The sequence below is a fragment of the Taeniopygia guttata genome, chromosome 8, assembly GCF_048771995.1.
Source record: "Taeniopygia guttata chromosome 8, bTaeGut7.mat, whole genome shotgun sequence".
Classification (NCBI taxonomy): domain Eukaryota; kingdom Metazoa; phylum Chordata; class Aves; order Passeriformes; family Estrildidae; genus Taeniopygia; species Taeniopygia guttata.
Genome location: NC_133033.1, coordinates 11,734,489 through 11,756,258, shown reverse-complemented (window position 1 = coordinate 11,756,258; position 21,770 = coordinate 11,734,489). Strand labels below are relative to the sequence as shown.

Below are 21,770 nucleotides of genomic sequence, written 5' to 3'. Positions count from 1 at the left end.
CGTTTTGGTAAAAGAATTATGACAAAAGCATATAAAGTTTCATAGTTCAGAAGATGCATAAAACCTCTGAACACCCATGCTATAAAAAGGGTCATATATTCTTGTTGTATAAATGTTTAAATTGTAACAAGTTACAAAGAAAACAATTTCCTTTCAATCCACTGTTATCTAAAATAGAACCACTTCATCAAACACAACATAATAATATAAAGAATGTGATTTTTTTGTTGTTGATTCACTGATAAGTATAATTTTGCTCAGTGGATATTTCAGTCCTCCCCTCAAGAGCCATAATTACAAGCAAAAAAGATGTAAAGTAGCAGTACTCACCAATATCATTAGCTAGAGCAGCAGGATCAGAGACCCCAAGGGTGGCTTCAAACTCCTCCTGAAGACGATAAGCTCTTTGAAGAAGAGATTCAAGCTTATGAATGAATTCAGCACTAATGATATCCTGCAAGAAGACAGACATTAGCAGCTTTTCTATTTGCTTTCAGCCTGTAAGATTCCTTTGTAAAATCCAAGGATATTAAGCCTTCACAGAACAAACTGTGTCATATTAATTTCCTATAAGCCACACAGGGACACTGTCAGATGAAAACTTCAACATCCACAATAGATACACTTTTCAGAACACACACACATTTTATTTAGAGTAATGAAAAATAAAATCTAAATTTAAAAATAATTTTAAATTAACTGTGATGCTTGCTGCACTAGAAATAATTAAAGTAACACATATCTGTTTATTTCAAAACAGTTTTAGCATTTCATTTATAAGAAAGGAGGAAAGCAAAGTTTATGTACATTGTTTGTGAATATGCAGAAATTGATTATTTTTCCCTGAGACATTTATCTCTGGCAAGCAGATACCCTCTCACATATTCATAAAAGAAAGAGAGGACCCAAGGGATTATGTGCAGGGAAGTTGTCTGCTTGATAGCTCGATAATACTGTCCAGAAGCGAACCCTGATGCATCAGCAATTGCCAAAAGATAAATAATGCTAGTTCTCTTCCCATGCCCTCCTCCAAATAACCAACCAAAAGTCAGAAGGAATGAACTCAGATCTCCTTTAAATACAATACCACTAAATTGGAAATTGAATCAATTGTCGTTTGGTAATTGAATTTGCAAAGATTCAGGTAATAACACAGAACAAATTGTCAGGGCAGCATCAGTAGATTACAGACTGGTTGTACTCACTTCTACACTTTCTTCTGCAATTGCATCTCCTGCTCCCAGCTTAATGGAACCACAGATTGCTTCATCTTCAACTTGCCTGTTACGAAAAGTTAGGGCCTGCTCCCAGCGCCTCAGTGCTTCTTCAAACAGCTCCATCCCTAGGGAAGAGCAGGAACAGATTCAGCTACATTCATGTTTTAGAGACATGGGAGAATATGCAGTTAAAATAAACATAATTATCACAGAGATGTAAGTTGAAACACCATCCCTTCCCAGCCTATACCAGTATATACCCAGTATATATTTACCTTTTTTTTGTGTAAAGAAACACAATCACTTTCCCCATGTGTCAGGGCTTGATTTTAAGGATTATTACTGCATACAGTGAAAGAAAAAGTATTCTAGAAAACTAACTTTAGATCAAGTATGATTTCATTATTTTATGGAAATGTTCTCAGACACTTGCCAACAGGACACTTAGAAGGAACACAGTAATATTTTGTGTCACTTTACCATAAAGCCAAGAAATCATTTACATTCGTTGTAAGCAGATGCTGAATATTCTTATTATGACTTACCCATCAAATACAAATTTTCAGGTGTAGTCACTGGAATATTGACAAGCTTAAGGTCATCTTCATCTGCTTTATCCCAGGAATTAGAATTGGCACAAGCACAACTGTGACAAGAGGTGGCACTCTGAACCTTGAAAAACAAAGTGTTGTTACAGGGAGCATCCTTAAAACCACATTCCTGCCAGAGTACATTACATCCAAGCCATCTGCCTAGAAACTGGTTTTACTCTGTGGTAGGGACAGTGGTTTCTCAGCATCTCTAGCTGCCTGTGCAGTTCATTCAAGAAACTTCTTCAGCTCAGTGAAGCCTTTAGATGCATTTTCAATGAAATTTAGCAGACATTCAAGAGCCTTAAAACATTTTTACTTACCGAGGCCAGGCTTTGAACTGAACCAGAGTATTTACTAAAAAGTCCTCCATTTGCATAGATACAGGACTGAGATCCTTTTTCCTTGGCAGAGCTCAGAGAAAGAGTCAAGTTTTGTCGACTGCTGGAACAACTAGAACCTAAGAAACACATTTATTTTAAAGCTCTTACAAACTCAAAATATTGCTTCTTGTGCAAATCTACCAAGAATTGCATTTACTTTTTTCAGTAAAATCCAGTTTAGAAGCAAACAACAATTATTCCTTTATTTACAGTTCTACTTGAGAAACTACATATCAGAATTCAATGTCTGTAACAATAACTATGCATTTTAGTTTAATTATTCACCTATTCAATAAAAAACCAAATCAGAATTTCTCCATATTGAGACACACATGCAAGAATGGCAAAACCCATTGTTAATACACTATTGATAAAAAGAGTTTTAATGCTGGTTCATGATTAAAACTTCACCTTTGACAAGAAGCCCAGCTTCATTATAAGATACTGTAATTTTCTTTCCAATTTGACAAATTCAAAATTTAAAGTCTAACAAATCAAACCCAATTAGGTGTTCCATCCTATGGAGATGATTAGAAGGATGAAGCACCTCCCCTCTGAGCAAAGGCTAAATGTTGGGGTTGCTCAGCCTGGAGAAGGCTCCAGGGATACCTTACTGCAGCCTTTCAGTACCTGAAGGGGGCCTATAAGAAAGATGGGAATAGACTTTTCAGCAGGGTCTGCTGCAATAGGATAAGAGACTATAATTTCAAAATTAAAAGGAGGCTGATTTATATTAGAAAACAAGGAAGAAAGTTTTTACAATGAGGATGCTAAAACACTGGAATGGATTGCCCAAAGAAGTCATGGATGCCCCATCCCCGGAAACATTCAAGGCCAGGCTGGATGTGGCTATGATCAACCTAGTCTAACTGAAGATATCCCTGCTCAATGCAGGGGTTGGACTGGATGAACTTTAAAGGTCCCTTCCAACCCAAACTATTCCATGATCAAAGAAAAATAGTTTGGTTTACTACTACAGTTATGCACATCCATCCCCTCACACAACTTTTTTTTTGTCTCCAAGAAAACAACAAAAAAAGCCCCAGCTTGGGGGTTCCATGACTTACCTTTTTCTGATGCAGCTGCTTTGGTACACTCTAATACGAGATGAGCTGGTTCCCATGGTGGCACTTTCTTGTTTTTCTTTCCACGTCTTCTTTTAAAGTGATGGGCCAGAAAAATCACAGATATTGCACTCACTGCTGTTACTGTGAAAAGTTTCTTTAACCCTGGGGAAAGCTTTATCTGAAAATAAAAGTGGGATTTAATTGCAAACATATATATACACTGAGAGACAGACTGTAACACCAAACTATAAAGAACTATAAAGTATATTGCAAATTCACAGACTATGGGGATCTAAGCAAATGACTTTCAAACAAAGATTTGGGGTTTTTTAACTTCTTTTTAATGCCAGGACAATGCAGGGCTTCAATTAAATCTCTAACAAGAAAAAAATACTGAGAAGGAACTTGCCTTTCCCAACTATACTACTTCTTGCACAGTGAAAGAGTGGAAGACCCTTATGCCAACATTCATGTGGTATTTCAATTTGAATAGAACATATATTTAAATACATTTCTCTAAATTAAGTTTTTTAAAAAAATTTACATTTTATTTTTGATCTAGATCAGTCATAGGTCTATAGGTGTTTAAATTAGTAAATAAGAGCCACATACACAAGCAACTTGTATCAAAAGCCATTAATAAAAATTTGTAACACGCAAAGTAACAAGATACACAAAGAAGACAAGTGCCATTTAACTGGAAAGTCAGTTCACATTCATAAAAATCTTTTGGAAACTTATGCTGCTTGAGGAACAGAATGCTGTGAGAAAACCAGATCCATAGTGCCTCATATGGTGTTTGTGTAACACGATTCCTCATAGCAGGGAGAGCACACAGAGCACCACTGCACTCTGGCACTCCTGGTTGCTAAAGACTATCACCACTGTGCAATCTGAAGAAACATTGAAAGCTTCTCTCTGCACTGAGTTTACAGTCAACAAGTCAAGCACCTTTGACTTGATAACCCTGCCTTTCCAAGTACCATGAGTTCTTGACTGAGTTCTACAACTACCACTGTACTCCATGAGGAAAACTAAATGCCTGGAACACAGCACCAACACAAAGCTTACAAAAGACTACTGTATTTCACAGCAAAGAGTTAACAACCAAACACCTAAGATTAAAACCTCTGAGATCACAAAATTAAATGTTAAACCATTGCCGTTTCAAAGAACTGCAAAAGGATTTTTCTAAATTTGTGTGTGCCTACAAACATGACCATAAATTGATTAACACTGAAATGAAAACCTCTGAAAAGAGGAAAGTTAATCATTGCACATAAGGGAGTTGCATGTGGTATTTGAGAAGGGCATGAGTATGCTGCAACATAAAAAAGAAAACAGTGGGAGTTTTGAAGCATTTAATATATAGAAAAAATGTGGAAATGAGCATATGCAGCTAAGACTGAGAATATCTCATCCTGGTTTTATATGCAGTAAAAGGAAAATACTTATAGGGTACTGTGAAATATTTATACAGCTTATAAGCATCTAATTCAATAAAAAAATACAGTCATATTAAAGACCTAGCTTGAAAAGCAGAACTCAATACTATTATTCAAAATTTAATAGCAGTTATGTTTAGCTTGCAAATACAAAAAAATTTACAAGAGAAAAAAAGACCATTTGAGAATTTTGACATCTTGAGAATCACTGCACTGTTACAAAATGGAGAAATACAGACATTGCAGGTAAAGCAAATGTATGATGACGTACTAAGCATTTATTAGCAGAAAAAAATAAAAGACAGACTTATTTCACTGCAGTGTTATAAACAAACTAAACCCCAATGTATTCTGTACAAATTTAATTCAGTTACAACAGCACATACAACACTGCAATAAACTTCTAAATGCATAACAAAAGTTATAATATTCATAAATAAAGATTATAAGCAATATTTAGATAATGTATTTATTACCTGGTTAAGAGAATAATACCAGGAAAGGGGAAGATTGAACACCCGTAGAGCTACTGTCTTCAGAGAAAATCGTGTCTCAGTAACAGCTTCTTCTGACATGGCTCCTTCTCTCCCATACCTCATTAAGCGAAACTATCTTGAAAACAATCACAGATGGTCTCTGGAAGACTCTGTCAAAAGAAGGATACACACTATGAGGATGCAAAGGATGCATAACTATTCAACAGAAGCCCAAAACATTTTTCTTCTACAAGCTCGAATCTCTTCAATCACTGGTACATGACCTGTTTGATTGATGGTTTTGAGTAGAGGCAAGAGTTAAAGTGGAGACAGCAAACCTGCTGGTTCAGCTTAGGCCCGGTGCGTCCGACTGCTGTGTGCAGATGTGCAGCTGAACAACCACCAGGACTAAGGAGGGCTCGGTCTGCTTTGACTACCGGCCGCTCCCGTACTATCGCCTCTAAGTCACGCACGGCAACAGCCCTGCCTCTGAAACCACCCCTGCTGCAAGAATTAAAAGATTGGTGAGCAGCCAAAAAAAGTTTATCTCATTCAGCGCTTCGTTTATTTTGCAGACACACCACGAGAAACAACCCCTATAGCCTGACGTAATCTCCCCATGCAGGCGCTCCGCTCTCACTCCCCGATGCTGAACACCGGGCGAAGCCTCCGAACCGCGACTCCGGGACCGCAACCGGGGCACTGGGAGCTGATGGAGGCCTCGGGGAAGAAGCCACCTCCGCCCAGCCCGGCCGAGCCCTCTCCAGTTTGGGCAGCCCCGGCATCGCGAGCGGGCAGGACCGGGGGTAGCGGGCAGAACCGGGCGCCCCGCGCGCCCCTCAGCCCCTTCCCTGCAGCCGCCCGGGTCAAAACGGGCGCGCCGCTCCCCGGGCCCGGGCTGGGTCGCTACAGCCGCCGCGCTCAGTTACCCACCTGCCCGCCGAGCACCGGGGCGCGGGCAGCTCGCTCTGCTCCAGCCCCGGCGCTGCCCGAGACCGGCGGGATCCGCTTCCGGCAGAGGGAGAAGCGGCCGCCGTCGGCCGGGAGGAGCCGCTACCACGTGAGGGAGACCGGCGGCGTCGGGACTCCGCGCCCGCCATCTTTGCTCCGGGCAGCTCCGCTGCGGGCGGCCGGGTAGGGGAGGGGTGCGCGCCTGGCGCCGCCATCTTTGTGCGGGACAGCGCTCACATGAGCGGCTGAGGCTCTCGGCGCCGCCATCTTTGTGCGGGGCGCGTCCCACGGCAGCGTCCCGGCAGCCGCGCCCGCCCGGCCGCGCGTGTGCGGGGCGGCACCGGCGGAGCCGCGGCCCGGGCGCGCCCAGCTCCGCCACGGCAGCCCCGCTGTCCCCGCAGGCAAGGGCGAGACGCGGGGCTGGTCGCAGCCCGGCTGAGCTCCGGGATCCGTGCGCGGTGCATCGCATCTTCCCGGCTGCTCCGGTAAGAGAGGAAGGGCCCGCTTGGGCAGCGGCGGAGCGTTCGGTGCGGCGGGGGCCGGGAGCGCGGCGGGCCGTGTGTCTGGCTGGTGTCGCAGCCCAGGGCGGTGGTGCGGCGATGGCGGCCGCCTCGGGAGCCGCCGCAGTCCCGCAGCGCTGGGCGGGGGCCGGGGCTCGGCGGTGCCGGTCCGGGGCAGGGGCCGGGAGCGGCGGGAGCGGCGGGAGCGGCCGCAGAGCTCCGCCGTCCCTGCTGAAGTTGCGGCTGTGCGGCAGCGGTACCGTGGGTACCGCGCAGTGCCCAGACCCGGTAATGTCCCGATGAATGGCCCTGCTCGCTCCCCGAGCTGCCCGCGCCGATGGATCGTCGGGGCTGCTGGGTGGAACAGCCCGGGGGAAAAGTCCGGGGGATCACCCTGTGGAAAATCACTGTAGGCTTCTCCTGCGCTTAGGCAAAGCCCGAGTTGGGAAAATCCTCTTAGAAATATAGAGGTTAGCTAATGGGTTTCATAGTTAGGGTTTAGCGTGGTGGAAGAAGGAAACGAAAGAGTGGCCTGTATGCCCTGAAACCCAATATAAAATGAAAACTGTCTAACCTTGTAAGAGGATATACCCTCAACTCCAGGATATTTTTAAATGTCTTTTCTCCGTGGGAACAGCACTTAAGGACAGAAAAAGAATGTAATGGAAGTGACTTATCAGTTTGTGTCTTGCTTGAGTGGGTAGCTTTTGGTGCCTGAGGAGAAAGACCAAGTACCTTTGACCAGGTTACTGAGCACACTTTTGTCATTTAGTGGGAAAATACTAGGTTTTATGCTAAATAGATATTAAGTAAGTTCTCTACCAGAGCTGGGATTGGTGGTGTCATTTTTTCAAGAAATGGGATGTACTTGTTTATTGTGGATAGATTAAAAAAAGATAAAAATACAGAGGGGTGGGATTACTTATTGATTAATGGAATATAACGGAATCTAGGTCAAGAAATAGGAAAGATGAACCTTAATTTGATACACTAAAAAGCCTAAGTTTGGTAAAAACATCATTCATATACAAAAGTAATTGAAGGAATTTCGGTAAAGTTTAATTAAAACAACACAGATATTTAGAAAAGTGATTAAAAATATGTATCTTAACAATCTGAATATGCCTAAGGCTATCACTTCAGTAGGCTTTTATAGCTTTGAGTGAATGCTGGTGGGTTTTTTCTGAAGTGTGAAGAATGTTAATATGATTAGTAATTACTGAACTTCCAGAACTCCTTAGTATTCTAAGAAATTAAGTGTTCAGGTACAAAGTTGCACCCTGTGTCACTCTTGCTTTGTTGCTAGAAGATATAAATAAATGTTAAATGAAATTGTTCCAGTGTATCACTGGTAAAATAACTGTGAGTGCAATGAAGAAGCCTGAACTTACAGATTACTGGTTTGAGATGCTGTTATTCAAAGCTGTACTGACAAAATAATAAAAGCCTGTAATGAAGACACAATTGCTGTTTCATGTAATTGATGTCTTCAGAATAATTCTGTTATTCCTAAAATCTTCTGTCAGCATTCCCTTACTGAGTTCTGTAAAATGATCTGCTAAAATGGCTCCATGTTTAGAATATGGAATAGTGGAATACATAAAACATACAATTGTTTATTTGAATATCTGTTGAAATGTTAACTACTATAACTAGGCAGATGAAATAATTAATGCAAAAATTTTTTGCAAGCATTCAAATTCTGTTTCGTTTCTTTAGGAAATAGTGGGTTCCTTATATGACCCAAAGGTAATTTTTGAGATCAGTTGAATTCCATAGTGTTTGCTGGGGGTTTTCTGTGGGTGTGATAGGTTTTCCATGCTAGGCATCACACAAGTCTGTGATGCTGTGGAATTCTACTGAATAATAGACAGGTTGCTGGTCATGATGCATTGAATCACGGTCCACATTTCTCTGATGTGTCAATTTTGGTTTTCTTGGGGAGTGAAAAGACAAGTCAGGAACACAAAAAAACCTTCCAAGACTGGACTTGAAGAGAATTTTTTCTTTGAAGTGTGAGTCTGTGCATGCTCAAAGCAAAATTGTATTGATAAGTCCTACTTTGGAGCATTAATTAGTTCACTTCATGGGATGTAGTTGTGTGAAGCATTGAGATAGGTGAACTGAAACCTCCGAGGGGAAGCAATGGAGAGTGCTGGCAATAGACTGGGAGAGAAATCCTCTCCCACATCTGTGGGAAGCATTTGATGAAAACCTTATTGCATGAGTGTGATCATGAGCTGTTGGTGTGGAAACAGGCTGAGAGAGCTGGGGCTGTTCAGCCAGGAGAAGAGGGAGACCTTGCACAATAGAATTGGAGCAGGACTTTTCACAAGGGCCTGTAGTAAATAGGAAAAGGGGAATGGCTTTGAACTCAGAGGGCAGGTTTAGGTTAGCTATTAGGAAGAAATTCTTTACTGTGAGGGTGGTGAAGCACTGGAACAGGTTGTTCAGAGAAATTGTGGATGCTCCATCCCTGGAAGTGTCCGAGGCCAGCCTGGATGGGGCCCTGGGCAACCTGATCTTGTGAGTGGCATCCCTGCCCTTGGTAGAGGGTTTGGAACCAGATGATCTCTAAGGTTTCTTCCAGCCCAAACCATTCTATGACTGTGTGATCTCACTGGAATCGTGAAATGGAGATATGCTCCAGCTTCGGAACAGGAGTATAACATGGAATGTAAGAGAAGCTACAAATCCTGTTGGATTATTTTGGGTTTTTTTTTCAAGTACTGAAAATGCAGAAAAAAAATTTTGGATGACACCAACGCAATGCAGAAGCTGTTGTAAAAGCAGATGCGATAATGAGCTGCAGGGGAAGAAAAGCAGTCTCCTCACTTAGAGTAGGAAGTGGTGAAATGGAGGAGGGTCACTGAGCAAGGGAGGGGTACCCTGGGCTTGCTAGGACTTAGAGAGGTGAAAGATGAGTCATGGTTTTGAATGAATTTTACAGTTTTAGACTTTAACATAAAATTTTACAAAATGTGTTTCTGCAGCTATGTGTATTAAGCTACCAAGGTTATGGCAGTGGAGTAAGTTATCACAATGCTGCAAGATGGAAGAAGGTGTGTAAAAAATGTTGTTAACAAAAGGTGAAAGCAAGGCCACTCAGCTTTGTTCATATAATGACGTGAAGAATCTGTAATGTGAACTACAATTACACAAGAGATACTCTCCATATGGACAGGAATAGGGACCACATCCACAGAGACATGAGTTTGAACAGCTTTGGCCTTTATGATGATTATTAGAAGAAGAGAGATGTAGATTGCACCAGGAAACAGAAACTGGCATGAGCTGAACTCTTGGGTTTGGGTTTGTTCAGGACTGCAGGTTTGGATTTGTACAGTTCCATGTATGAAAAGTTAAATACATTAAATACAAATCTGGCAGCATGAGGTGAAGCCTCCATTCATTGCTTGTATTACTTGGAATAATACATTCAGAAAGCTTCTGCCATAAAAAAAAATTAAGCCTAAAGCTTTACTAATCCATTATATCAGTCTTTTTAAAGCATCTGTATTAAATCATCTCACTGCATTTAATGTTCTCAGGGCTTTATTTGAAACTCACTTGTCCTTTTTAAGCATTTTAACAGACCTTACAAACTGTGGAAGATGTAACATGCATTCATGTTGCCATTTCTGTTCTGAAAGGGAATCTTACAGTTCAAAGAGGAATTGCTAATATGATGGAAGTTGAGGAGGTTTGGCTTGAAAAACTGTTGCCTTATTTGAAGTGTCTTTCACTAGCAGTGCATATAGATTACAGTCAGTCACTGAACTGAGGAAGTAGTTCTCCAGCTGGAGCTTGTGTTTTAGAATAATGCATTTTAAATGTCATGCCAGTGGTCCTAGAAGAGAATTCAGATCTCATCTAGAAAAAAATCCTAAATGATTAATTTATTTTAGGATTTTCAGTCTTGTTAGATAAGTTCTGAAATATCTTATTGAACAATTGTTTACATGATATTAAAAAGGACTGAAACATATATACTCATACTTATGAGTCTATATATACAATTATATATATAATAATTTTATTATATATAAGTGATTGTTTATTAATAGAAAATATATTTAAGTGTATATATGCATGTATATACCTACATGCATGTAATAGGACATGAAATATCACATATTATTGCATTACAAATAATATGTAGTATTATATACAAATAATACTTCAATAATATTACTTGTGTAACAGTGTTTATAGTAACAAAACAGACTGTTTACACACATACACACCCGTATATGGAAAAATTACCAAAGGCAGCTGAAATGGCTCATGATTCAAAGGGATCTTATTACAAGGCAACGGAAGGAAAAAGTAAGTCAGATGTAAGCTGAAGGTTTACCAGGGAGTGTGTTTGAGATGCCCATTAGGAAAGGTTTATTTCCCCCACTCTGTCAAAATTGGTGCTTAATACTGAAACGAGTGATTGGTCCTGTAAACGGAAGGAGCAAACCTAAAGCTGCCAAAGCAGACAGGCAAAGTGGAAAGAGGTGTTGGTAACAGTGCCAAAGGCTGCAAAAACAACAAGGAGGGTACATCACTGACTTGAAGTTTAGTTGCAAGTCTTGATAAAGGAGCACTATGTTGGACAGATATTGGACAAAATAATTGAGCAAAAAGTGGTTTTTTTTGGCCTTTAGAGAGTCATCAATAGTAATTGTTTAAGTGACAAAACTGTAATAAAGTTATTTGATAGTCCCTGTCTGAATGAATCAGTTGGAGTATTTATATAAAAAGAACATTACACAGGTATTTTTTAAAATTTTACTTCTGTTGCTTTCTATGCAACTATTGAAATAATAATGACAAAGTGATTATATGTAGCATTCTTTATTTCTGATTAATTTCTGTGTCTGCCCCAGAGACCTTGGATGGGCAAAGAAAACAAGATAAAAGTGTTGCAGAATGTTTAGTGCTACGTGTGAGTCACAAGTTTCAGTCTCCTTTTGATATATAATATATCCAGTCTAGAATGCGTCTTTGTAAATAAATAAAACCAAGATAAAGTTTCTCTGTCCTGTGATAAACAAGTCTTGTGTTCCTGCAGTTTAGCCTTCACAGCTTCAGTAGTGTTGCAAAGATCCTTTTCCAGAATATACAGGCAAAGCCACTGTCAGTTCTAGGTAAGGCTTTCAGGCTTGAAAACTAATATTTGTATCATTTAAGTGCCATGGCAGAGTCCAGAAAGTGAAATAATTGACCCAAATAACCTCTGCTCCATTCGGAATTCTTTTAGTTTATGACCTAGAAGTCCTTGGATTTAGTTTTAGAAGTCAGCAATAGTTTTGGGCTACTGGAATCTCTTTATAAAGTTGTTTTTACTAACTTAGTCTAAAGAGGCGCGTTGTTTTAAAAGTTATGTATGTGTTGCATATTAGACACAGTATTGCTGTCTATTCTAAGGAATTGGATTTTACTTATTCTTACTTCTGTTGACAGCTGATTCCCTGACATTGAAAATTCCAGCTGCAGGATCTCAGAAAATACAGCTTCAGTGATGTCGTCACCCAGCAGCAATTGCCCACACCTGGAATCAGTTGGTGAGATAACAAAGGAGGAATTGATACAGAAATCTCATGTGAGTTGTAGCAATTCACTTTCTTCCTATCACTGTTAACTGGTCAGGTTTTTAGGTCCACATTTTAGTGTATTATTAGTTATAAGGTGAATTTAAGTGTCAAGCATGGGTAAAAGCTCCTCTACTGGAATAGCAGAGTTTAAATAAAGTATGAGAAGAATTGTGAGCTTGATGAAGCTGAAAATCGATTTTTCAGCATTTAAAGAGCACCTTTGCCACAAGTGATGTTTTATTGGAATAATTAGTTAGAAGTAGTTAGCAGAGCACGAAGCTGAACTTCATTTTCATTGCCATTGAAGCATTTAGTTATTTGGATTCACAATGTAGTCTAGCACAACTGACTTAAAGTAGAAACTATAATAAAAAAATTTATGCTTGAATTTACTTATGTGACAGTTCTCTTTTTGATAGAGAAGCCACAGTCTGAGAAACCTCCCATCCCTGAACTCTTGGTTTCAAGCTAGTGTTAATAAATGGAAGAAAGAAGGATCTTGTAGCTCATTTAAGTAGCTGGGAGGTGATGAAAAGTGCAAACTTTTCTGTCCATGGTGCTTAATTTCCATAACAGTTAATTTGCTGCTTGCTGAGGATTACAGCATTTTCTTGCTGTTGCATCTCCTTTCTGTAAACCTTTGCAGGTGGTGTCTGCAAGAAGGAAAAATAATTTATTAAAAGTTCTATCGCTGTAATTTCTTTTTGTGTTAAATTTATGGGAAAGACCAGTTATGAGGATTATTGTAATTATGCGGTATGGTAGATATTTATGCCTTATTTAGAAAAGCAATTTTTGGTTTAAGATGAAAACTCAAAGATAAATCTGAGATTTTAGTTGAAAAATGTGCTGATCTTGAGATTATGGGAAGCAAAAATTAGGTTGGTTATCAACATATCCATTTTGAAGTTAACTCTAAAGTCTCTAAGGTACTAATCTGATACTAACCTTTATACAGTATTTTTTCTTGTTTGAAGTTGTGGTTTACTGATGAAAGTAAGTGAAATAAAACTTGCTTTTGTGTTGAACTTTAATAGGGGACTTGTCAGGACTGTAAAGTCAGAGGACCAAACCTTTGGGCATGCTTAGAGGTAAGTTGTTCTGTTATTCCACAGTAGAGTCACTTTCTAGTAGAGATTGAGTTGGTAGTATTTTTTTAAGAAACATCTGTAATGAAGTTCTTGATTTAGTTTGTTTAACTTATCATTTAAAAGCAAAATTTCTTCTGCAGTTCTTTATTTTTTAAATTATTTACCTTCTATTGGGTACATACTTCTTGTAATTTAAGAATAATATGCTTAAAATGTGATTTTTTTATAAGAAGGAAGATAGCATATTAGTGTTTTTACTTGAGTTATGATACTTTTTAGCTGTTAAGTTTTGAAGGTTCTTTTAATCTTTTCCCTGGTCTGTAGATCTAAAAAATAATATATTATTCCTATGAACATTCTCCTTACTTTGTACAAATTTCATACAGTCTTTACCCTGGGTGTAGCTCTGTCATAAATACACTGTTGCCTGACTCTTCTTGCTGTCTACAAAAAACTGTAACTTTCACTGTATTTAAAGAAAATACAAATATGTTGCATGATAGATCTATGATCCCAACTGGAAAGCATATAGTTAACTTAGTTTTCAAAATGTCTTGTGAGTTCTTTGGACTTTTTACAGCTGTTTACTGAGATTGAAATTTTGCCCTGTAGGCTTGACTTCATTTAGTGGCAGTTTTTCTTTAAGTACTGTCAGAAGGATCTCTAAAGGGTGGCTAATGCCCCCCCTTTAAGTGTATGTATGAGCATTTTTTTTGTTTGTGTCCTTTTAGGTGGACAGTGGTAACAATTAAGAGATCAGATTATTTTGCTCCTTCTTTCAGTAACAGATGAAGGGAGAAAGAAACAGTGTTTAATGTCTTTTGTTAGATGGCCTGAAGTTTTAATTATATATAAAAAAAACCTTTTGGGAGTGAGGAAGAGGTGTTCAGGGATGCATCAGCCTGGCAGGTGGGAAAATGCTGTCAAGCTTAAAACATGTTTTTTATTTTTCACTAGAGCTCCTAGACTGTTACTGAAAAACTAAATTTTATATCAACATTTCCATAGGAGAGTCTTGTAGTTGCAGTAGGACACTTAATGTCATGCTGTGATGTTTCTCCCCTTGGATGAATTGGCATCTTGTCTTCACCTTTTTCATTAGAAAACCTGGTGAGATCCCAGCATGTAAAGGATGTGTAACTTATCAAATATCTGTGATCATTTAATATAGAAAATTGGCCATGTTCAGCTACTATTTGATTGTATAAATTAACATGCTTAGAGAGTTACACACATAACCTGCTGTACCCTCCTGTGTGATTGACCTGACTCATGCAAATGAGGAATTAGCAAAAATTGCTTGAAGATCAGCAGCTGCAAGATTCCACACTCAACTCAGCCAAATATATTTTGCAATGAGCATGATTACAATTGGCAATTATTTTGCATGTTATAACTAGAACATGGCGAGTTCTTAGCCATATAGTGCTGGAAACTGATGTAAAAGTGAAGCAGCTAATTAGTTGTGAAGTAATGCTCTGATGAGTAGGCACTGCAGATAGGGGCATGCGGGGATTTTTGTTTAAACACGTCTGAGGCTGTTGCTAGTCAGTATTTCACCACTCAGACACTGGATTAACTTTGTATTATCTGTAACAATCTTTACCAAATAAGGACTTGTAAAAATACATGTTGTCAATAATATCAATAAATATATGGAAATTGCCCAAAAAATTATATTCTAAACAACGCCCATCAGTGCAAGAAGTTGAGTTAAATCTTGCAGCATTCTTTTTTTGCTTTAGGTGGTATTTATTTTATTGCTTACTGTGCATGTCTCTTGGTTTGTGAAGGACTCTGCAAGTTTGAAATTGGCGTGCCTTTTAAAGGGACTGACAGTATATTCCTATTCTGTAAACCTGTTTGAGACCTCTTTTTAATTCTGTATACTTCTGTGTATCTTGCCCAACAGAACAAGTGTACGTATGTTGGCTGTGGTGAATCCCATGTTGACCACAGTACCACCCATTCCCAGGTATGTGTATTTGCTGGTAACACAGTTCCTTGAAAAAATGGAGTTAAAGAACTTATATAATAACCTATGTTAGCTAACTGTGTGGAGGTTTGATTAGCTGTAATTGTTTTTCATGTTACAGAAGCAGATCTTGCTAATTTAGGAGTATGTGAGTTTACAAGTTTTCTGCAGCTGCATAATTATGTAATTCTTCTAAAGAAGATAGTGTAAATTAAAAAACCAGTAAGTACTGATGATTTTCAAGATGCACAGATGAAAGACTTACTGAGTACCTCAGCTTATGTGTAGTACTTCAGTACTTCACTCTAAATTTCTGGGACTGTGACTGCCTGCCGGGTTAAGAGGAGGAAAGATGCATTAATGGACAGCTGAAGAGGTACAAGATAGGGAGTATGAATTATCAGACAGAGATGCTCTGTTTCTGCAGTATGCTCCTTGTTTCAGAGGAAGAAACTGTAGGCTGAGCTGAGCATATGCTCTCCTGTCATGTCCTGGTCTTGGATCCAGCTTGGTGGGAGCAGTGGAGTGTGTGCGCTCTGTTCCCCAGCATGCCAACTTCTGCCAGGGCTGGGCAGCTTCTCTGCATAGCTTTGGGTCTTAGAGTCCCTGTCTGTCCTGGGCACACATGTGCAAGGGGAGCACTTGCCAAAATAAAGTATTCTGGGCACAGAGAGGTGGCAGTAATATAAGCATGTCATTCCTGAGTTGCTGATTTTGAGACTAATGAAATTCTTGCCATTAATTTGTCAGTACATGCATCTAAAGTTCCAGACAGAACAATTTTTTATCCCTAAAATTACTGAAGAACCCTGGTGACTATTAAAATGAAAGAATAATTTGTACGAGGGTTTTCCAAGAAGTATGTGGTGTTATGACTGCATTTTACCACCACTCCTGATTGTTTTGGTTTTGTTTTTTTTTTTTTTGTTTTGAAGCAGGACCTTGAGAAGAGAGTGTATTTATACAAATCAATAGTGCATTAATATAAATATATATAAATAGTTTAACGGGTTTTTTTATCAGCTGTTGAAGCTGAATCACAGTTCTAAAGCCTTTACAATAGGCTCAGAAATTAGGTGTTTCTAGAGTAGTTGGGGACCAGATGGTCCCTGAATTTCTTGCCTACAGTTTTATACCTCTTGGCTTCTTACAGTAGTTTATTCCTGCTTTGCATGCTGCCTTAGTAATGTACTTTGGGTAGGATAAAGCAGGCAAGCTATTCATTCTCTGTCAGTGACATCCTTGTCTTGGTTTTCTTGTTGTTTAATTTTAATTTGAGGATAGTAAGCACTTTTCTGGATTCTTCTTTAATAAAAATATCAATAAACTTTTTAAAATGAGAGAAGTGAGGTTGGCATAAATCAACTTCTGCTTACTCCAGCTTACACCAGGAAGACTCCCTGTACTGCAGTTGTGTTCATTGCATCCACTCCAAGGAAATCATTAGGCCATTGCTCTGAAGTCTTGTAATTATGTATGGATCTGAAGCTGCAGAATTAAGTATATTCTTGTGTTTAAAATTGTTTGACTTATTTCTGTAAATCTGATGGTTTTAATACGGGGAGTGCTATCTAATGAGATTTTAGCCCACTTTATACTAAAAGCATTGTTCTTGTACAAGAATTTGTTAAATGAAGGGAGGAGGGATTTGGGTATCCTGCAGCAATAGTAGTATTTTTCTAATTTCTTGAAAATCCTTTATTGTCTATAAACCGGGCTGATACTGATGTACAAGGAAGAAATACAGGAAGAATTAGTGAAAATATTTGGAGGAAAATGGCAATTTTGTGCCAAATCTTACATTAAGGAGGTTAGAATTTTTAAGATCTGAACAAGAAAAATATTCTTCATCTGTAACATTTATATTGTTTCAGAGTGTAAAGCTGTCAACAATACTTGATTCATTGATGAAAAACCTAGAATTTTAATATATCTATTCTAGCTTGCATGTAGCAGTATTTAGTTATTCCCAGTTTCTGAATCCCAGTTGTGGTGGTTTTTGTTCTGTTTTAGGAGACAAAGCACTGTCTAACTGTCAACCTTACTACTCTCCGTGTTTGGTGTTATGCCTGTAGTAAGGAAGTATTCCTGGACAGAAAATTAGGATCTCACTCTCCGCTACCAAGTACAAGACTGTCTCACCAAGCACAAGAAAACAGTGTGCAGGTATTTTTTAACCCACTGGAACAAAGGCAGCTCTAACTTTGCAGTGAACATTGTTTTCTCTTAAGTGAGAGGCTGACTTTTCCTCCGTTCTTGTGGCTGAAATGTTATTAATTCCTCTCTATTTTCATAAAATGCTTTTTGGCTTTACTGGCATCAGTAGTGTTCACGCTGCTCTTTTTTTTCTTAGATAAATGTTGTCTTGGAAAAAGTTACACTGTAATTTCTTAAGTACAATTGTTTGGAATAATACTTGAAGCTGAAAAAATAAGTATTACTTCTTTATTGCATGTGTAATGTAGTTACACAAACATGACAGGTAACTTGGTTAAAACAGTCAAGAGTAGAAGTACAGTATTTCTAAATGTGTTCTGCTTGAGACATAAAGCAGTAGAAGAAAGATAATCATGCACAGGTTGAACAGAAAGATGGGCAGTTTTTCAATATATGTAATAAAGAAATATATTAATTTGAAGTTTAGTATTTAATATGAATGTAATCGGATCATTTTCTCATAAACTGCTAGCAGCTCAATTGGAATATCACCATTGGAATTTAAAAAATTCTGTTGTCTAAACATTTTTGTTACTTGATATAAAGCTGAGTTCAGACTTCTGAATTTCTGTTCTATTATATTTAACCTTCTTTAGTCTTCCAAGGAAACTGGTATAATATACAGAAAAACCAGTGGAACTTGCAATGTCTATGAAGTATCTTGTTCAGGGTTTTTATTTATGTTATCACAAAAAGAGCCTGTTGTTCAATAAATACCTGCCAGTCTATAGTTGGTTTCTCTGTTTGTACATTTTTCTTTGAGGAGTTTAATTTGTCTTGATTAACTGTAGTGAGCCATCTGGTGGCACATCAAAAACACCTGCACTAGCTTAGGTGATGACTCCTGCCTTAGCTCTTCCATGCTGGCTGCTTTGTTATCCAGGGGGAGGAAATGCTGTCTCTGGCTTTGTTTTGGTTCTTCAGCTGTCATTATAAAAATCATTCAGAAATCTGATAACAAAAACATGGAGGGGTTCTTAGTAAACTTTCTCAGGGTATCTGTGAAATCCTGGTGTTCTCACTTCCTGTGCAGTGAGATTTCAAAATACATTCACATAATTTTCCAGTTCTAGATTTGTTGGTAAAATTACACATAAGCTTAATTAAGTGGAAAAGTGATGAATTAAAGTAAATATTCTTTCCCTTCTTTTAAGGATTTTAAGATACCCACTAATCCCACACTGAAGATTCCATTAGCAGCTGTATTTGATGACTTAGATATAGAAGTGGAAGAAGATGAATTGAAGACCAGAGGTAATAAAAGCAAAACCCAGTGCATTATTTTTCTGCTCCAAGTCAGGTGTTTATTTTTAGTTTTTAGTTTTTCTTGCAGCAATCTTTCTTATCCTCAGAGCAGAGGCTGTTGCCTGAGTTTGGCTGTTGCCAAAGCATGTTGAAGTAATGTTCAGTGCAGTTGGTATTGTAGCCACTCTGGTTCAAGTAGGCTTTCTAAAAATCTGTTCTACTGGTTTTGCCTGCCCTAAAAGATTCCTGATTTAAATACTTTCCTGCATTTTGAATAATCCTTTTCTGAGCCTGTAGTATCCTAGTGTGGGGTTTTGGTTATTTGTTTTCTCCTTGACATAACTGATTGCATGCATTGCCAAACTTTCTCCTTTCAAAGATCACCTCACCCTACTACTAAGTCTAGTGTAAAGATGAAAATTAGAGTGATGAAATCCTAAATAGCAAAGCTAATCCCAAACAGTGAAGCTTTAATCTTTCATTTCATAAGAGAACATAATAATTATTATTTCTTAAGGGCCTCTAGTTATTATTGATAATTCTAAAAACTATGTGTATATTTGATGGTAAAGAAAATATTGCTAAGTACCATTTCTTTCAGAAAAATATAACTAGCAGATTGTTGAGCTGTTATTTTTGAGATACCATTGCATATGTCAAGGCAGTTTGTTTTCCATCAGTGATGAGACAAAAGTTATTCTAATTTATGCATGTGCCAGTTTTGGCTGGGCAAGTGTTAGTTATCTTCACAGTAGCTGCTATGGGGCTGTGGTTTTGGATTTGTGCTGGAAACAAGTTGATAATGTAGAGATGTTTCAGTTATTGCTTAGCAGGGCTTACACACAGTCAACCTTTTCTGTTTCTCACACCACCCACCAGGGAGTGTTTTGAAGGTGCACTAGAGGTTGGGAGGAGACACAACAGGGGCAGCTGACCCAAGTGATCAGTGGGATAATCCATAACATGTGACATCTTGGGAGAGGAAGAAGGAAGATTGGGACTTTCAGAGTTAAAGCGTTTGACTTCCCAAATAACAATTATTTATGATGGAGCCCTGCTTTCCTGGAGATGGCAGAACACCTCCCTGTCTGGGGGAAGTGGTGAATGAATGCCTTGTTTTGCTTTGCTTGTGCAAACAGCTTTTGCTTCACCTGTTAAATTGTCTTAACCCATGAGTTTTCTTACTTTACAATTCCCTGCCCATCCCACCATTAGGGAGTGAGTGAGTAGCTCTGGGGTGTTGAGTTGCTGGCTGGAGTTGGACCACAGCAATGGGTCTCATTTCCCCTTCACTCAGCTACTCCCAGTTATCCCTCTCCTAAGCCTGCTGGCATTGGTCAGAAAACCTGCCTTGTCCCTTCTGTTGTCTGGCACAGTCTTACAGGATGTGACACCACCACACTAATTTGCCATCTGCCCTTACATCATTACACCATGTGTTCTACTCTTAGTTAGTTTCTGCAACCAGTGTGTCTATTTGTGTATTTTTATCTCTTCTTGTATTATTCATATTTTGGGGAATGCAGCTTACAATACAATAACATACAATTAGAATTGCATTAAAGTTCCCAGTAATGATGATGTGACTGTTAAGACACTTCTTCAAACTGAAAGGAAGAAACTTTTTAGCTTTGTTTTAACTTTAATCCTAAAAGTTCTTTTGAAATGCTTTGATGAAGCAAACATTATAATATATTTTCACAAGAAAAGAAGTCTGTTTGAAAACTTTCCTTGCAATACTACAGGCTGGAAAAATGCAGTGAGAGTATCTTCCTGAAATAAGTGCTGCTTCCGAAAAAACTGAAATAAAATCAAAATCTTCTGACTGTTCTTGCTTTCCAGTTTCAGTAAGAACAATTATTCTCTTTGTAGCAGAGTTTGGAATGCATGTTCAGATACAGGAAGCAGGACTATATTTCCATTCAGACGATACTTAATTTTGAAGTCCTATCTATTAGAAATTGTAACTGAAGTAACCCAAGTGGTTTTCAGCTATAGAAAGATTTTATTAGCAACTTTTATTTTTCTGCCATAGACCAAAACTACCTGGAGAGTTCCTGTACCTCAAGAATTGTATAGTCATCTGTACTGATTGCTGAAAATTTGTCAAGATTTAAAAATTTTTGAGTCTTACTGATTGTTTGCTTAGAAATGTTACTGTTCCCTCATACAAAGTCAATTTTATTTTGATATATTGCTTCATTAATGTAGTACTTTGATAGTCATGAATAGCATAATTTGTAATTATGGAAAAAATATATGTCAATTGTAACTTTTATGTGTGTGGAAAAGGTATATATGACTATCTGCAAAGAAAGTAAGCAATGTAGGTTAGAAAGTAAACTGTGTGAGAAGGTCTAAATTGATGAATCTGTTAATAAAGTTACATAATTGGAATAGAAAAGGACTAATTGCAGGACTAGCCTGGGATAATCACATACTGAGTAGGTTTTGAATATTGAGTGTAATCTGATTTAGTGTGAATTAGGGGCAGAAGAGTGAAATCTTTGAGAAGCTCTTGGTAATGTGATTAGTTACAAATGCAGCATATCAACAGTTTAACTGAACAGGTAAGTCATTAAGCTGAAGTAAACTTCAATGTTGATACACATATTTTGAATTGCAATCTGCAGGTGTCATAAACCATGAAAAGTTAGTAAGATGAAATGCAATCCACTTGTCTGAAATGTTCTTTAGTCAGTTGAGATCAGAACACTTAATTACTACTTCTAGTTAGATTGGTATTTGTTTATGAGTCCTATGTTTCTTTTAGTTGCAATTCTGCATTATAATTGGCATCCCAAGTGGTCCATGAGTATTTTGATTAGTATATATTTTCTAGGAATTATTGGATTAACAGATTTGTATTTATTCTGTTTTCCAGGTCTAACAGGATTAAAAAATATTGGAAACACTTGTTACATGAATGCAGCTTTACAAGCTCTTTCCAACTGGTAAGGAAAATGATAGTTAATGCAATTTTATATTTGCTTGTGCATGCTTTTTTTTCCAGAATGGCTTAAGGGGC

At 38.4% G+C, this 21,770-nt stretch overlaps 2 protein-coding genes across 4 annotated transcripts in view; one reads left to right on the top strand and one right to left on the bottom strand.

Moving 5' to 3' along the window:
* The window catches only part of MIGA1 (mitoguardin 1), a 35,349-nt gene extending 29,062 nt beyond the window's left edge, over positions 1 to 6,287 (bottom strand). The window contains exons 1-7 of the mRNA XM_012575242.5: positions 6,112 to 6,287; positions 5,179 to 5,348; positions 3,258 to 3,435; positions 2,131 to 2,267; positions 1,763 to 1,889; positions 1,206 to 1,342; positions 331 to 454 (exon numbers count right to left, since the gene is read on the bottom strand). Coding sequence (XP_012430696.3) covers positions 331 to 454; positions 1,206 to 1,342; positions 1,763 to 1,889; positions 2,131 to 2,267; positions 3,258 to 3,435; positions 5,179 to 5,301 — 826 coding nt within the window. The 5' untranslated portion in view covers positions 5,302 to 5,348; positions 6,112 to 6,287. The remainder of the gene's footprint in view (positions 1 to 330; positions 455 to 1,205; positions 1,343 to 1,762; positions 1,890 to 2,130; positions 2,268 to 3,257; positions 3,436 to 5,178; positions 5,349 to 6,111) is intronic.
* Positions 6,288 to 6,463: 176 nt separating this feature from the next.
* USP33 (ubiquitin specific peptidase 33) overlaps positions 6,464 to 21,770 on the top strand; it is a 37,271-nt gene continuing 21,964 nt past the window's right edge. For 2 of the 3 annotated variants that reach the window (XM_004176880.6, XM_012575237.5), the window contains exons 1-7: positions 6,470 to 6,614; positions 12,084 to 12,222; positions 13,252 to 13,305; positions 15,218 to 15,280; positions 17,294 to 17,446; positions 18,652 to 18,751; positions 21,627 to 21,696. In XM_004176880.6, the coding sequence (XP_004176928.3) occupies positions 12,142 to 12,222; positions 13,252 to 13,305; positions 15,218 to 15,280; positions 17,294 to 17,446; positions 18,652 to 18,751; positions 21,627 to 21,696 (521 nt within the window). In that variant the 5' untranslated portion in view covers positions 6,470 to 6,614; positions 12,084 to 12,141. Of the gene's footprint in view, positions 6,615 to 12,083; positions 12,223 to 13,251; positions 13,306 to 15,217; positions 15,281 to 17,293; positions 17,447 to 18,651; positions 18,752 to 21,626; positions 21,697 to 21,770 lie in introns of all 3 variants that reach the window. The other variant, XM_002189614.7, reaches the window with a different exon arrangement.